This window comes from Fringilla coelebs (assembly GCF_963513975.1).
Source record: "Fringilla coelebs genome assembly, chromosome: 3".
Taxonomy (NCBI): Eukaryota; Metazoa; Chordata; class Aves; order Passeriformes; family Fringillidae; genus Fringilla; species Fringilla coelebs.
Genome location: NC_140030.1, coordinates 54,602,164 through 54,617,162, shown reverse-complemented (window position 1 = coordinate 54,617,162; position 14,999 = coordinate 54,602,164). Strand labels below are relative to the sequence as shown.

The window sequence follows — 14,999 nt, the reverse complement described above, 5'->3', positions numbered from 1 at the left end:
CACAGGGCAGCCTTGGGGCGCGTCAGTTCGCCCGTGGCAGCTGACCCACGGCCGAAAGGGCAGCGACTCTTTAATTGACGGATGTCTCAGCGACACTTTCACACAAACTCCAGCCTGCCCGGAGGACGCTGGTTCCCCACGGCCCGCGGCGTCAGGAAGCGCACACAGCTGCAGAGCGGGCCGGCTCCCGGCGGCCACTGGCTCCCGCCGCCCTCGCCCGCGGGGCTCCCGGGCCGGGAGGAGGCGCACGGCCCCGCCGGGCCGCAGGAAGCGCTGCCGTCACCCGGCCCTGCCCCGCTGCGCCGCCGGCAGGAGGCCGGGCCGGCCCGCTCCGCCTCGGTGTCTCCAGAAGGGATGCGGCGGCGAGCGCCATGAGCTGGCGGTCCGGCTCCCGCGGCGTGGTCCTCACCGCCTACCACCCCAGCGGCGGGGCCGGCGACGCCCCCGGCGGGTGAGCGGGGCTGCGGGCGGGCGGCGGGCAGGGCAGGAGGGCGCTGCCCGCGGCAGGCAGGGAAGGAAGGAGGGCGCTGCTCGCGGCAGGTGCGCTCGGCGGGGGCGGCTCCGGCCGCCGCGCCGCGGAGGAGGAGCGCAGCCGGCTCAGCGCGAACCTGTTGCGCGGGAGGAGGTGTTTTCTCCGGCCCCGGGGCTGAAGGGTTTGCCCGTTTTTGCGCTGTCCCCCAGCTTCCGAACGGGTTTTCCTTTGTTGGTTAGTTGGTTTGGGTTTTTTCTCACCCCTTTCTGTAATACGGTCCGTGCGTCGAGGAAACCCCAGGAGTTCGGCTGGTCTGCCGAGAGCCGAGTGCAAACAGCAGCCGCCGGCTGTTCTTAAGGGGTTTGTATCCAAGAAAATCCCGTGGCCGCCCGGGTGCGTGGTCAGTGTTGAACCCGAGCTGTTCTGGCCGGTGCGGTTTTAGGCTCGGAGCGGGGAGGGGTTGTGGCTCGCAGCGGTGAGTGCTGTTCCGTGGCCTCGGGAGCGCTGGACGTCAGTGGTTTTGGGATCAGGGTGTCGGTGGGATGCTGTGCGTGGATTTTCCTCTAATCTCCTTGTGCTTTACTACTTTGTATCCTTGTAACTTGTTTTTTGGTTTTTTTTTGTTTTTTTTTTTTAATTAATGTGATAAACGGGACGAAGGTGTAGGTTATAATGAAACAAACTTTTTAAAGCTTTTGTCATTGAAGCTGATAACGGGCAAGAAGCCGGTTTCAGATACATGACAGCTGAGGACCTACTAGGAGGTGCCTTACAGCACGTTTGATATAGGCAGAAAAGTCACTGCTGGCTTTTCCAAAGCAATGACCAGAGGGACTTCTGTGTAAAGGACGGACTTTTGTCTTTATGGCCCATTCAGTCTTGCCTCTTCCTTGCTGAAATTGTCAACAAAGGTCCCATTGATAAAGATGGGACTTTTAATAATGCTGAGAAGCCAGCTGAAACTGGGAAGGTATTGAAACTGGCATACTGTTTCCATGTGCACATAGGAAGAGCGTGTGTCATCAAAGAGATTATAGTCTGATTAAAAGAAGATAGCAGGCCTTACAGTGGGTCACCCTGGAGAAAAGATAGCATGCACTGTGGCGTATCGCACCAAGAGTCCACAATAGAAGCAAGGAGTGAACTGAAAAATACCTCCTACCCCATGTTAGAGCCACAAAGTTCTCTTTTGGTTGAGGTACTTCCTTTTCCTTGACTAATGTTATTTATCAGCCTCACTTGAAGTCCTGATGTCATCTTAGCTACACCTCTAAGGGCCCTGCAGACCTGGCCATTTCCAATGGAATACAAAATATGTATATTTTTTCAAGAAGTCACAGAATCCAAAAACTTCTGTGCTATTGTTTGTGGTGTTTCTTTGCTTCTCATAACTCCTGTCCAATTCCCCATGGATGTGGAGAGATAAGTTAAGAAAATGCTTTCCCTGCTCCTTAGGATAACTGCTGAGTAAAGATCTGTGTATATGTTAGAATTGGTTCCCCTTTTTTTACATGTAGCTGTCTGGACACATGGCTCTAAGCAGCAGATTCTTACCCCCTAGAGGCCTGAGATACATGAGCACAGTCCCTCTCTGTGTCTTAAGAAACTTGTCTCCTGTGCTAATGCCACACCACTAGGAGCAGCAATCTCATGAGATTCCAGCTCCTCTGCAGCTGCTTCTGGGGACAGCCTCCCGGGTAAGCTGGGACATTGCCAAGCAAGTAATAGCAATTCTTCAAAAATAATTCTGATTTGGGATTAAGAGAAGGGGAAATAAATAGGAAAAGTGGTCTCATTTCCGTAATTATAGCAAACAAATGTGCATGCTTCAGCTGTGCAGAGCAGAGGATTCCCACAGTTTGCCTGAGTTCCGCCACAGCTTTCCACATGCATATTTGCCAGTTAGCTTGTTAAATTAAAATCCTGAATCCTCTCTGCCTTTCTGCTGTGCCACTCTAAATTTGAACCTTAGGTCTGTTTCTCCTGTTTTTATTAACCAGGATCTCAACTTCATGGTCCTGGTTGAGCCACTCCCTCCTGCTGTGTATCCTCAGTGTCTTCCCACTTCTGAAGTGAGAGAGGTTGGGAGTATTTTCATGGGAACAGAGAAGGAGGGGAGTGGCCACTTTTGGTTCTCTTTTGGTCTTTTTAGAAACAAACAAACAAAACTTTCCTGAAATGTTGTAACATTTTTGTGGATTTCTCTCCCATCCACTCCCCCCAGTTATTCTAACTACATTCCTTTGTCAACATTCCCAAGATGTGCAGAGTTGCGTGATACTAATGATGCCCAAACCCATGTAATTCTGAAATATTTAATGGAAATAAATTCTTCCATTAGGCTTTTCAGAGTGTGCAAGTGGACTAGTTCTGCAGTCCAGATTTTGTATTTTGCTGCTGATGTGAAATTGAGCTAATTTTACTTTACAAAAAAATAACAAAATTAGAACAACTTTCAATATCTAGGTTACCATCTTGCTACTAATTTGAAAACTGTAAATTTTAACAGGGATCAGAATATTAGGAAGCCAATGTAATATGGTACCAGCTGTAATGAAGCAGCCCTTTTGGAAAGATTAATAGAGAAACTAAGTTGAATTATTTTTTTCATAGGCATTTAAAACAGTACATGTTAGAAATTGCTTTTTCTTTGGAGGGAAGCGTGACACTGGTACCTCCTGGAAAAAGCAATATGTTGGCCGTGCTCCAAGCAAAGTGACATCGTAGGAAAGAAAGAGCAATTCTTCCTACCCATTTTTTTTTCCTTTGGGCATATGAGTACTCTTGCTTCATAAGACTTAAAATTTTACTGATCTAATAGATTGTTGAGCTACTTGTCTATTCTGGGGTTTTTTTTTGGCCCTTTAAAGGCACAATGAGTTTGTGAAATACTTTCTTGGAAAGGCTTACCTTACCATTGGTTCAGTAGGCTAAAATCTAGAACAGCCTCAGTGTGATTACTTCCAAGTTTGTCAATTTAGGAATATTGTCTTAACAGTAGTGATGCATAAAATAGGATCAGAAGTGCTGTCTTTGCCATAGAGAAGTTTATTTTGCTGTAATGTAGCACTGTATTTTGCTGTAGAAGTTTATTTTGCTGTAATGTAACAGCTGTATGGGGTAGATAATTGGTTGTGGGTGATTTCTGTGGTCTACCTAAATATTTATTAATATTTATTAATATTTATTAAGTTTAAAAACTTTCTTGAAGAAATCAAAAATGCAGGATACACAGTATCAAATTCAATTTTAATAACAGCTCTCTTTTCCATATTGCCTTAATTCACTAACTTTCAAGTTTTAACCTGTTAGATTCAGTAATGCTCTATTGGCTGTCATGCCACTTGCATTTTGGTGTCATCTCCTTTGCTTCACGGTATGCATGGACAAAATTTTAAATAATTTCTGTCTTTCTATGGAAAAATTTTTATTATATGGGCTGGGGAAACTAAGAATGAATCAGATAGGTTTCAGTCCAAAACTGTCTCAGTGACTGATTGTATGTCACCCTTGTACATGAAAAACCCAAACCTGTAAGCATAGGTTTGCAGTGCCGTTTAGGTTCCTCTGCAATTTTATTCCGTCTGCTTCGGCAGAAAGCACCTCATGTCCTGGGTCATATTTGCCAGCCACATGTAGGTGTTTTAGATGTCATTCTCCTCATATGGCTGTGTGGGCTTACCCTCAGGAATCAAATGCCATCCAGAGAGTCTTCTACAGGACTATTTCTGTCCTGAAGAATGAGTGAATGTGTGTGTGTGTATGCGAACATATGTATGTAAAAATGTTTTTTGAATGTGATTATAAGGCTGAGACCAAGCCTGGAGTATTCAGTGCATGAGGAATAGATTTCTAAAAGTGAATGAATGCAGTATGCATGCAGAAGTAACTGAACTGCACCAACACACCAGTGCATGAGGCAAATAAACTTCTGCTGCATGGCATTTTCAAGAGCTGAGCCTAAATTGCAAACCGAGTAATAGATAAATGATTCTGAAGGTGTTGGCCACTGGAGGTAGAGTTGCTTTCCTCTCCATACCTCTCTCCTATTTGGGATGCTGCAGCTCTGAGTTGTCTCCTGTGCTACACCAGTTTGTCATGTGGCAGCCTCCCTGTGTCTGTCTCCAGTGAGTCACCGTGCTTGCTCACCAGCATGTGCACTTTTGCTCCAGCTTCAGTGTGCTGCATTAACTGACATTGGAGGGCCATTTCAGTTTGGAAGCTTTGCAAGCCAGTGCCTGCTTGACTTTGTGTATTTCCAAAGAGTTTGTAAATCTTTGTGTTGCTGATAATTTAAGAAAGGCTCCAGTGTTTCACAGAGCCTAGGACATGGCTGCTCCTCCTCAGAGGCTCTGCAGTTCTGTGCCCTCTCCCTTCTTTGCCTTTTTAAAATCTTGCATTGAGTTTGCTGGTACTCACTTGCAAAATGAGAGCAATGAGTTGAGTTTGCCTGAGATGGAACTAAACCCTGAGTTCTGGAAAAGAGTGTTGTAAGAAAGAGGATTGCTGCCACCTCAGGTATCCTCTCTTGAGTGGCACCTGCTATTCAGGGCCTGCAGCCCTTGAGCTTCACCATCCTGCTTTTTGTTACTGAATCCACCTGATTCTGGGAGATAGCAGCTGGAGCTTGTGTCTGTGTGGCAGTGAAACCAGGCAGGCTCAGTTGGGTTTTGTGGTAGAGAAGTGCCCCTTTTTGTGGGTTACTGTATAAGTCTGCATAAACAAAAGTATTTAATTTTATATATTTTTGTAAGTATGGGCTTTACAGACTTAGTAGTGGTAGCATGCATTCAACTTTGGGGACAAGCAAGGGACATAAAATAATTGATGTTTTCTGCAGACAGCTGTGGTCTAAATCACTTGCTGTTTGATCTCTTAGTAAGAAACTTGAATTACAGATGTCCTTTGAGAAATAACAGACTTCTGTGGTGAACTGCCCACAAGATACTCTTTTTTCAAACATTGACCATAATAGACATTACAGATCAACCATGCAAGTGGAATTTATTCTTTCCTTACTGGAATAATCTGCCCGATTCTTTGTTCAAATGTTTGCTCAGCTTAATCTCAAGTGTTAATAGTTGGTATCTTAAGCCAACAAGAAATCCAGTAGTAAACGCAAAATCATGCTTTTTCCCAAGGTCATTTTCCATCTCCTTTATTTCAGAGAAAAGTTTTCATTCCTTTCCCCTTCTTTTCCTAGCAGTGACTCACTTTTGGAATTGAACACCAGTGAAATCCAGTATAAAGGAGTAAAGTACTGTGAGGGATACACGTAATGCTCAGTGTACAAGCAGCAAACTCACAAGCTGATTACTCACCACTGCCTTAAGTTGGTGGAGCATTTTACAATTTTATTTGCAATCTGCTTCTACAGAAGGGATTCCAGGTCCCTGTCCCTGTCATCACAGCAATTATTGTTCCAAACCCCTGTAACCTTTCATGATGCTAGTGTATGGATGGCCCAGACAGTTCCTTCCATGTGTTGCTTTGCTTCTATAAAAGCAGACAGAAATATCTGCAGAGCAAAGATCTATCCCACTACAGCTGACTTTACTAAACCATCATGGTATTTTTATCTGCTACGGGTTTTGCATGAGCACAGTCTTCATCTGAATTCATTAGAAAAATCTTTCCTGCCTTGGGTTTGCCTTCTAATATCAACAAAGTTCATTGTCCAGTGCTTACCAACATCTTCAGGTAGAGCTGACAGGCAACAAGGCACGAAGTTGCTTTATTTAGAATTGCTTTTGTGTCTTTTGTACTTCATGCATGCATAAGTATGGACTATATGGCAGACCCTTAATGTATTGATGGTTACTGACATATTAATCCCAGTAACTTGATCTACTGACCACAAGATGTGGTTTCCCAACATTTCCTGCTTCCTTGATTCTGGATTCCTGGGTCATGGGGTTCCCCATCTTCCAGTTTGCATGTTATTTCTACTTTGAATTTATCTTACTCCTGCCTTTGGCTCTTCCTATCTCTTGCCAACCCATTAAAAAGCCCTCCTAGTGCCTGTTACCTATGGTCAGCTTTCCACTCAATTTTATCTTGGTGGGTGCAGCAAATGATTCTCTTGGAGCCTTTATTTCTTCAGTCTGAAAATCTTTTTTGTGATACTTTTCTTCATCATTTTAGCATCCATCCTTACATTTGCCCTCCTACTTTGCTTCTCTTTCCCCCCCAGCAGGAATTACATGCAGTACTTCAGTGTCAGTCTCGTGAGTGTCACCAATACAGGTAAAATCCCTTCCTTGCTGCAGATTACCACTTTAGCCAATTGTGTATAGTGCAGTCATGTCATCTTGTTTTTCTAAGAATCTTGGTGAATTCAATTTGCATGTCATTTTTGAGCCCTAGATCTGCTGAAGCTCTTTCAGTGCAGTCCTCATTGTGCAGACATGGTCACTCTTTCTTGCATTCAGACATCCATTCAGCAGCTGTCAGGATGATAAAACGTTATTTCAACAAGCCCGGTTCTGTAGGTGACTTAGATTGTTTTATGTTGTGGGTGTAGATTTGATTTAATGTCCTTCACTATCAGGGCAAACATCTATTGAGTTCTATTTTGTGCCAGCCAGACCCTTAAATAGATACGAACAAGAGTAACTCTGCTCAATCAATAGAGCGAATATCATAAAAGAGGGAAATCAGGGCCTGTATACAGGCTTTCTCTTTTATTTTGATAACATACAGAGCATGAGATGTCATGGTTGTCTAACTATTAGGAATGTGAAAAAGGCCTTTTGTATATTTTAATTATGTGCTTTCTCTTTTTTGCTTGAGTGTGTGCAAATCTGAATGATACTGAGCATAATGCAATATATTACTAGATGTGCTGTTACAAACATGTAGACTTTATGTATGTAAAACTGGGATGGAACTGGTCAGCAAAGTGCCAGAAGAGCTGTGTAAATCTGACCCCCAGCATTTTAAGTGTGGCATAGTGGAATAGTTAATTGTTCTCTAAGTTCTTTCTCTTTGATCATCCAAGTTGTTAATTTTTTTTTTTTTTTTGAGTAAGACTAATGGCATTTTGAGTCTGCTAGCTATTATTATTGCCAATATTTTACTCTTGTCTTGTAACTGGCACTAGTGAAGCAGGAGCTGAGAGCTGTAAGGCTTTAAAAGGTTACTCCTACATGTTTGGGTAACATTTGCAGTGCAAGCAGCCTCCTCTATTGTGGGTGCTTTTTTTCATTGGAATTACTAAAAGTGCACCTTAGTTTTTTTGTCTCTGAAATGCTCCAGCTGAAGGGAGGCTGTAATTACAGTAAGTGATACAGCGAGGTCCCCGCTGTGAGTGCTGTTGCAGATTTGGCTATGCATGACTCACTGACTGTCATTCCAGACTCCTCAGTAAATCTGCTTTGCCAGGGGAAGAAAAATACCCTGCTCATAAGCTTTGAGTACTTGCAGTGTGCCAACAGGCTATTTTGTGGGGGCTGCTGGTTTTGCAATGAACCTGCCTCAGCCTTAGAGCTGTGGTTTCAAAATAATAATGTTCAGGCAAGGAATTTAAATACTTAGAGCCAAATAAATAGACCAAAAAAAACCAAAGGGAGGGGTGTTGTTTTTTAGTATTTGGATGTGTAAAAAATAGACAGCCTTGATTAATTCCTTAAGTACAATTTTAGCCCTCGTTTTTCCTGAGCAGCATATGGGATGGGCACCTCTGCACTCCCAAAAATGTTGAAGCTATGAACTTATTCTTTGGTTATTATTTTGGGCTAGCTGTCTTCCATTACAGCAGAATAAAAGCATGCACAGGTGTAGTATGTACCTGGTGATATTTTCACATGAGGGTAAGCTGCTCAAGATTCTCTCTTGTTCTGTGACTGTTCCCTGCCCTCCCTGATACAGCATCGCAATCCGGTTAGACTAGAAATTATTTCTTTGAAAATTTCAGATATTTTATCTTGTCATCTTTCTACAACAGCCTTCTTTCCTAGGGAGGCTTCTAAGGCCAAAAGATGACAATAACAATGTGTTAAAAATATTTCCTCCATAAGGCCCCCAGTATGCTTGGGGAACTTAAAACCATTTGGGGTGAAGTATTTGAGAAGGAGCAAATCTGAATGCTTTTAGCATACTTAGAATAGGGGTTGAAGGTACAGCATACACGAGAAAGCAACAAAGTAAAAATAGCATTGTCTTCAACAAACAAATAAATAAATAAATACCTTGTCATGCATGCTCACTGCCCAACTGCATCAGAACAGTTAGCACTTTTGCTTGATTTAGCATCAGTAAGAATTTCTATTTATCACTTCTCCAGCTCCTTTTTCTTCCAGTCCAGCAGTCCCTAAACCACCCCAACAGCTTTTACTCTGGCTTTGGGAAGTCAGATATTTTGAATTCATATCCCTAATTGAAAAAAAGGAAGATAATTAGGATGAAGTGTGAGAATTGCTTGGTCAATGTTTAGCAATATGTGTTTAGTAAGGTACATTCCTCAATTTTTAGTGTTTTTAATCAGTTGATGGTTTTTAGCAGATTTTTATGTAGTTGTTAGAACAATGTTGGGATTCAAGGGTACAAAGTATCATCTCTGTCAGAAATTCTTTGCCTTTAATATAATACAACAGCAAGGTCCAGGAGTATACTGTATCTAGAGATAACAGGGAGCTTTGCTCTGGATTAAGTGCAAGGTTAAATTTTTAGCAAATAAAGCAAAAATTCTTGTAGGCTTGAGGTAGCCCAAGTATTCATGTAGTAATTGTGGTTATAGCTGTAGTTAAGAGTCTGTGATTCCAGGTACAAAGCAAGAGGCTTGGAACAAGAAGCTTTGGCTACTGAACAGAGAGGAAGCTCTGTCCCTGCTGTCACACACTCACAGCTGTGTCTCAGTCACAGCAGGACACCAGAGCTATGGTTACCACAGGCCGGTGGAAGATGCTTTCTGTCTCAGCAGTTGCTGCGAGGATGAGAGGTCCTACAGAAGTGCAGTATAGCTTCAGCCTGTTTGTCCTTGCCACAGCCAGATAAGGGAATGCTGATAATGGTGTTATCATTGTGGGAGTGGTCACCAGCATCATTATAACTCCATCCAGAGGGTGGGTTTTAATGTCCTGCTAAACTAATTTGGGTGGCTTGCCTGTGTTATCTTCTCCTGAGAAGCCTGCATTTCAGGTAGACTTGAAGAAGGTATTCATGTTCTGTTGAAAAGAGGTATTTGATGAAACTTTTTTTTCCTCTCAGAATGTTTCCTAAGGCTTGTTCTGAACCAGCAGAAGTTTTGATGTGCAGTGATGGTGGGTGCAGGTCGTGGTCATAGTAGGCTGAGATAAATGGATGCTGAAAAGAGCGGGGAACACCAGTGAAAGTAGAGTTTCTTTCTATCTCTCACTTACACCTTCCTAATATTTTTATTACCCTGACTGGCATTTCTGAGTTGGCTGAAGTAGGTTGAGCTGGATTAACAAAAAATTCAACTAAAAGCAATATTTTTTGCGACTGTTGTTTTGAGCAGATTAGTTCCTTAATCTAACTCAGCAAGTTACTGCATCAGTGGCGGTGTTGGCACAAGGGGAGTGAAGGAAACTCCCAGGAAAGGAGGGTTTGACAGAATCCTCTGGCAGTAGCCTGCATCTGTGCCAGCTTTATGTGCTCGCTGTGGGGCTGTGATTTGACAAGTTGACTCATTTTTATGAGTCCTAGTAGTGGCTATGGCCACATGCTGTGAGAGGTTCGTCTGAAGTGATTTACCTCCATTGGTTCAGTTTTGTTGAAAAGAAACTTGATGGCTTAACTTTGTACTGGCAGCTTTTTCGTCAGTTCAGGTGCAACTTGTCCTTTAACAGCCACTCTGAAGCTGGTGCAAGCTTCATCTCCAGCTCATTTAGCCCTGACTCATGCTGTTCAGTGGTTCAGTCATGTGCACAGCCTTTGCCTGCAAAAGGCAGGCTCTGATGTGAGAACAGGTCCTTGGAATCCAGGTGCACTGCACTGGAGGGAGCACCTGCACTCCTCCTGCAGAGCTGCAGATAACCTGCCTTTCCCTCGCTGTCCGCACGTGTCACGGGCAGCCTCGCCCCAGCAAAAGAAACAAGAGCCCAGCTTGGCTTCACACAGACTCTAATGAGGTAAATAAAAATGCAGCTTCTAAATTAGGGTTGGTCATCCACTGATAAGCTCTTAAAAGCTTGCTGATCTGTGCTTTGTTTAAACACGCCTTTCTTTGCTCTGAACTTTGCACTAGAGGGATTGCTTTGGTTTCTTAGTGCCCAAGGTAGTGCATGAAAACAGTACTGGGAATGTCTCATTCCCGCTATTATCAGAATAGCTTGCATGATTTCCTATAGGAAACACAACCTAACTTTCAACTTCAGTAATATTTTCTGGTTTAAGAGTAAAAAAAGACTAAGATATTAAATATCCAGGACATTTATAAATATAAATAATTTATAGTATTATGTACTAATGAAAGTGCCCAAGCATCTGTTCAGTGTTTGTCTTCCCTTTTCTGAAAAGGGTATTTATGCTGTGATGCTTGTTCTCCCTTGAGGTGAAAACTAAGAAAGGGACTGTATTTGTTTGAAATCTTCACTGTGGATGGTACATACAAGAATAAACTAAACCAGAATATTTTTTTCTCCTAGTAAGTAGGAGCTGCTTATGAAAGTTTATGGGAAACTATGAGCTTCATGCTGTGAAAGCTGGTATTTGGCCCTTTGGACTTGAAATTAGAAAAGAGCTTATGAAGGTGTATGGTATTAAAATTCATGTGATTTGTCACAGTGTTTAGGTTTTTTGGTCTTGCTTGAGTTTTTGAAGAGATAATTTCAGTAAGGTTTGTCATCCTGTACTAGGGAATATAAGGAGAACATTACCTTACATATTTTTGCTCATGTCTGTTTGCAGAACTATTTGATAGCAATCTCAGTAAACACAGACCTCAGTATAGCTTGTTAAAATTTCTCTTTATTTCAAATATATGTGTAAACTAAATCTCTGGCATTCAGATTAGGCATAGATTGAGTTTTGGTTGTATGATTTTGCAGAAGTTGCTAACTGAGGTCAAGTTAGTTAGCAGGTGAGAGTTAGCTAGGGTGAAAAACTGCTTCTGGAGCCAGACTGTTGGTCAGCACAGGGCTGTGCCAGCAGGGAGTGGGGCATAGGACAGGATGGAACAAGATGAAGTGGGGTGACAAAGCACCTAGCATAAGCAACTTTAAATGACAGTTTTTTCAAACCTTTCAAACTGAGTGCTGTAGTCTCAGCTGGTGTGTAAAACTTTGTAGGAGCCAGATTCTTGTCTATCTTTTAGCAACAGGAGTGCTCCTTCCTCATGAATGCTGGGTTTCCTCCTGGAAAACATTACTGGGCTGTGCTGAGTGGTGGCACATCTCCATTGCACTGTGCTCAGACTGTAGCCCAGCATCACCCCATCAGACTGCTGTGTAGCTGTATTCATAGGAATTTGAGCCCAGGATGAGAAACCTTTCCTTCATCCTACCTTGGTCTTTAGCTTTCTGATTTAATTTTCCCCCCTGTGTGTGGGAGGGTGTGGACACAGGTGCACAGCCTCTGATTCTGGACAAGGTTGGTGCCTTTTGTATCATGCTCTGTTATGTTAGTCTTCTAAGGTTTTTTGAGCCCCCATTTATTTCTCACCCTCCAAGTCGTCAAATAAATATAAAAATGTATAAAGCATAAAAAATATAAAAAGCATAAAAATGTAATTCAATTTTGACCCAGAGGAACTTCAATATTTAAGAAGTATTTCTTCAGGTAGATTATCTTGCAGAAATCACTAGGAAGAGATACTGTTCTTATTAAGTAGAAGAATCAAGGTTACATCTGCTGTCCTGGTTTCAGCAGGGAGAGTTAATTTTCCTTTTAGTGGCTGGCACAGTGCTGTGTTTTAGAACCAATACAAGAATAATGTCAATAACACACTGATGTTTTAGTTGTAGTGCTTACTGTAAGTCAAGGGCTTTTCAGTTTCCTGTGCTCTGCCAGCGAGCAGGTGAGTAAGAAGCTGGGAGAGAGCAAGGCCAGGACAGCTGACCTGAACTGGACAAAGGAATATTCCATGGCACAGAGTGTCATGTTCAGTGTATAAACTGGGAGGAGCTGGCCAGGAGGGGCTGATTGCTGCTCAGGAATGGGCTGGGAATTGGTCAGTGAGTGGTGATCAACTGTATTGAGCATCACTTGTGCTTTCCATTGTGTTTTTACTCCATTATACCACCACACTGTTGACATGACTCTGTTTCTATTTCAGTTGACATTACCTTAATTTTGAAGGACTCTGAAATTGCTAAGCATGTTTCATACTTATCCTTCTTCTTTTTTTTTTTTTTTTAAATGCATTACTTACTTTTTAATTAAAAGATACATTTGTGCCAGTATAGTCTTTTCATCCTTATGGAATGATTTTCTGTCTGGTGTTAAGAACTTTTAGTCACTTGCTTGTAGTTTAAGTTATAGCAAGATTCCTCTCAGGACTGATGAAATTGATCTGAGTCAAAATATTAGTATGAAGTTAGATTTTTTTTTTACTTAAGGTGGAAAATGGAAACTTGTTGGGTAAACATATCCTAAAAGCAAAAGATACTTTTGCAAGTAGAATGAATACTTCGCCCAGTAACTAGTAAGGGAATTGTAGTATTTTAAAGCTTTGATTTTTATTGTTAACTATTACTTTGGTTGTGTGCCTTGTTGTTAGCTAGCCAGAGATGAACCTTTGCCCCATTTCAAACTGCTGCTCTCACAAGAAACCATTGCTAGTACTTTAAACAAGGAAATGACTTAAAATAAGTCCCAACATACCTTGTCATCTTCAAGAAAAAGACTTTAATTTAGTGATATGTGAGCTGCCCTGTAGCTGACCTCACTATGTAGGGAGGTGTAGAGCATGACTTTCCCAGGTCTTTTTCCTTATCCCTTAGTACCATTTATCTGATAGCAGTCTGCCTGGGTCAAACAGTAGCTTGGCAGTTTTACCTCAGGAAGTCCACCACCACCAAAAGCTTTTTCAAGCTTTTTGAGTCCATGTGTCATCCAGTTTGCTTCAAGCTGGCTGCCATCAGAGAAGAATGTGAGAGTGGGACTGCAGCGAGTTGACATGGGATGTTCAGCTGTTCCAGGCTGCTGACAGGAGATTCATATCTATTTAGTTGCTTAAGGAGGAAGCTTGTGACCCTAAGAGCAGAGGAGGCTATTGCTTTGTGTTTTTCCATTACGGAGGATCCCTCATGCCACAGGTTTTGCTTTCTCAGAGCATCTGCTTTGCATGTTTGTCACCATCCCACTGCTGCTGTGCAGGTGGGAGTTTGCCTGCTTATCTGCCCGAGTGAGCTCTTCATAACACTGAGGAAATTGTTAAAGTTAAGGAGGTATGAGGACCACGTCCTGCATGTTCCTCCACTCAGGTACACCAGGGTCTGCTGGCCTCTGATTTTCTGGCTTGATAGTTTGGAAGAAGGGCCGGGTGCCTGGCATATCCAGTTAGGGCAGGCTAGGGGACAGATGTGACCCTGTATACTGTGGTTCCCTTAAAGGATTCCTTGCAGTAGGATGCATTAGGATACTAATTACCTCTGGGATTGAATGGGATTAAGAAAAAGCTAATTACAAGGTCCATCCCAAGTCCTTTGTGCAGTTCTGGGAACTCAAGTCTTTTACTGTGTTAAGATTATTGAGCAATATATTTTGGGAAGTAGCTTAACTACTCAAAAGATGACTCTGTTACTTTGGATGTCTGCTGGGGAAAGAAAACCTAGCTGTTGGCTGGAGGTGCAGTGCTGATGTGATGCTGATGCTGTTTCCATGGATGTAGACCCATCACTGTCTCTGAATAAAGAATTCTTCTCTGCTGTGGCCTCAGAGAGTTAACTTTTGGCCTGGGCTGGTGGCATGATTCAGTTGTGCGTTTAGTTGGCTCTGCTCAGTGTTACCACGTGATCCTCTGTGAGTCCTGGTAGCGATTTCCCATTTAATCTCCTAGTAAAGAGACACCTTTGCCCTTCCCCTGGGTTGGACTGGATGTACAATAGGCTGGCTGCCTTTCTGCTTGTGCTGACTCGGTGGAGCCTGCCGGTAAGGATGGGGAGATCCCAGGGTCTGGCATGTGGTTGGTTGGGGTGTGGATTTAGGCTGCTCAGAGAAATGTTTGCCTTAGGTGAGGTGAGGTGAGGTGAGGTGGCCTGGAGGTGTCGTGCTTGGGGGCACGCCTGGGGCACTCTGAGGTTGCACAGGAGTGAAGCTGGTGTGACAAAGGAGGAACTGGAAGTAAAGCACTGCTTTGGCACTCTCGATGGAGAGGCAGCTTCATTACGTCATCGCTTAAAACAGTAGTGTACATACTGGTAGTAAAGGTCATATTTATTTTTAGAGGGCATTGAACAAATAATTCTGATTTACTTCCCAGTGAGGTGCCATGAGACAACAAAAAAGGGAAAATTTAGTCAGTTGCCTAGAGGGCATAGTCAATGAATGTATCCCAAAATTCTTCACTGGACCTTCGTGATCTTCAAAGATGAAGGAGATTAGAGCACTTCTGGTGCAAACACTC

The 14,999-nt window shown here is 42.9% G+C and overlaps 1 protein-coding gene across 1 annotated transcript in view; it reads left to right on the top strand.

Annotated features, from left to right (window-relative positions):
- Positions 1-371: 371 nt before the first annotated feature.
- ARHGAP18 (Rho GTPase activating protein 18) overlaps positions 372-14,999 on the top strand; it is a gene marked incomplete at its 5' end in the record, with an annotated part of 66,035 nt that continues 51,407 nt past the window's right edge. Inside the window, one exon of the mRNA XM_084203281.1 lies at positions 372-451. Coding sequence (XP_084059407.1) covers positions 372-451 — 80 coding nt within the window. The remainder of the gene's footprint in view (positions 452-14,999) is intronic.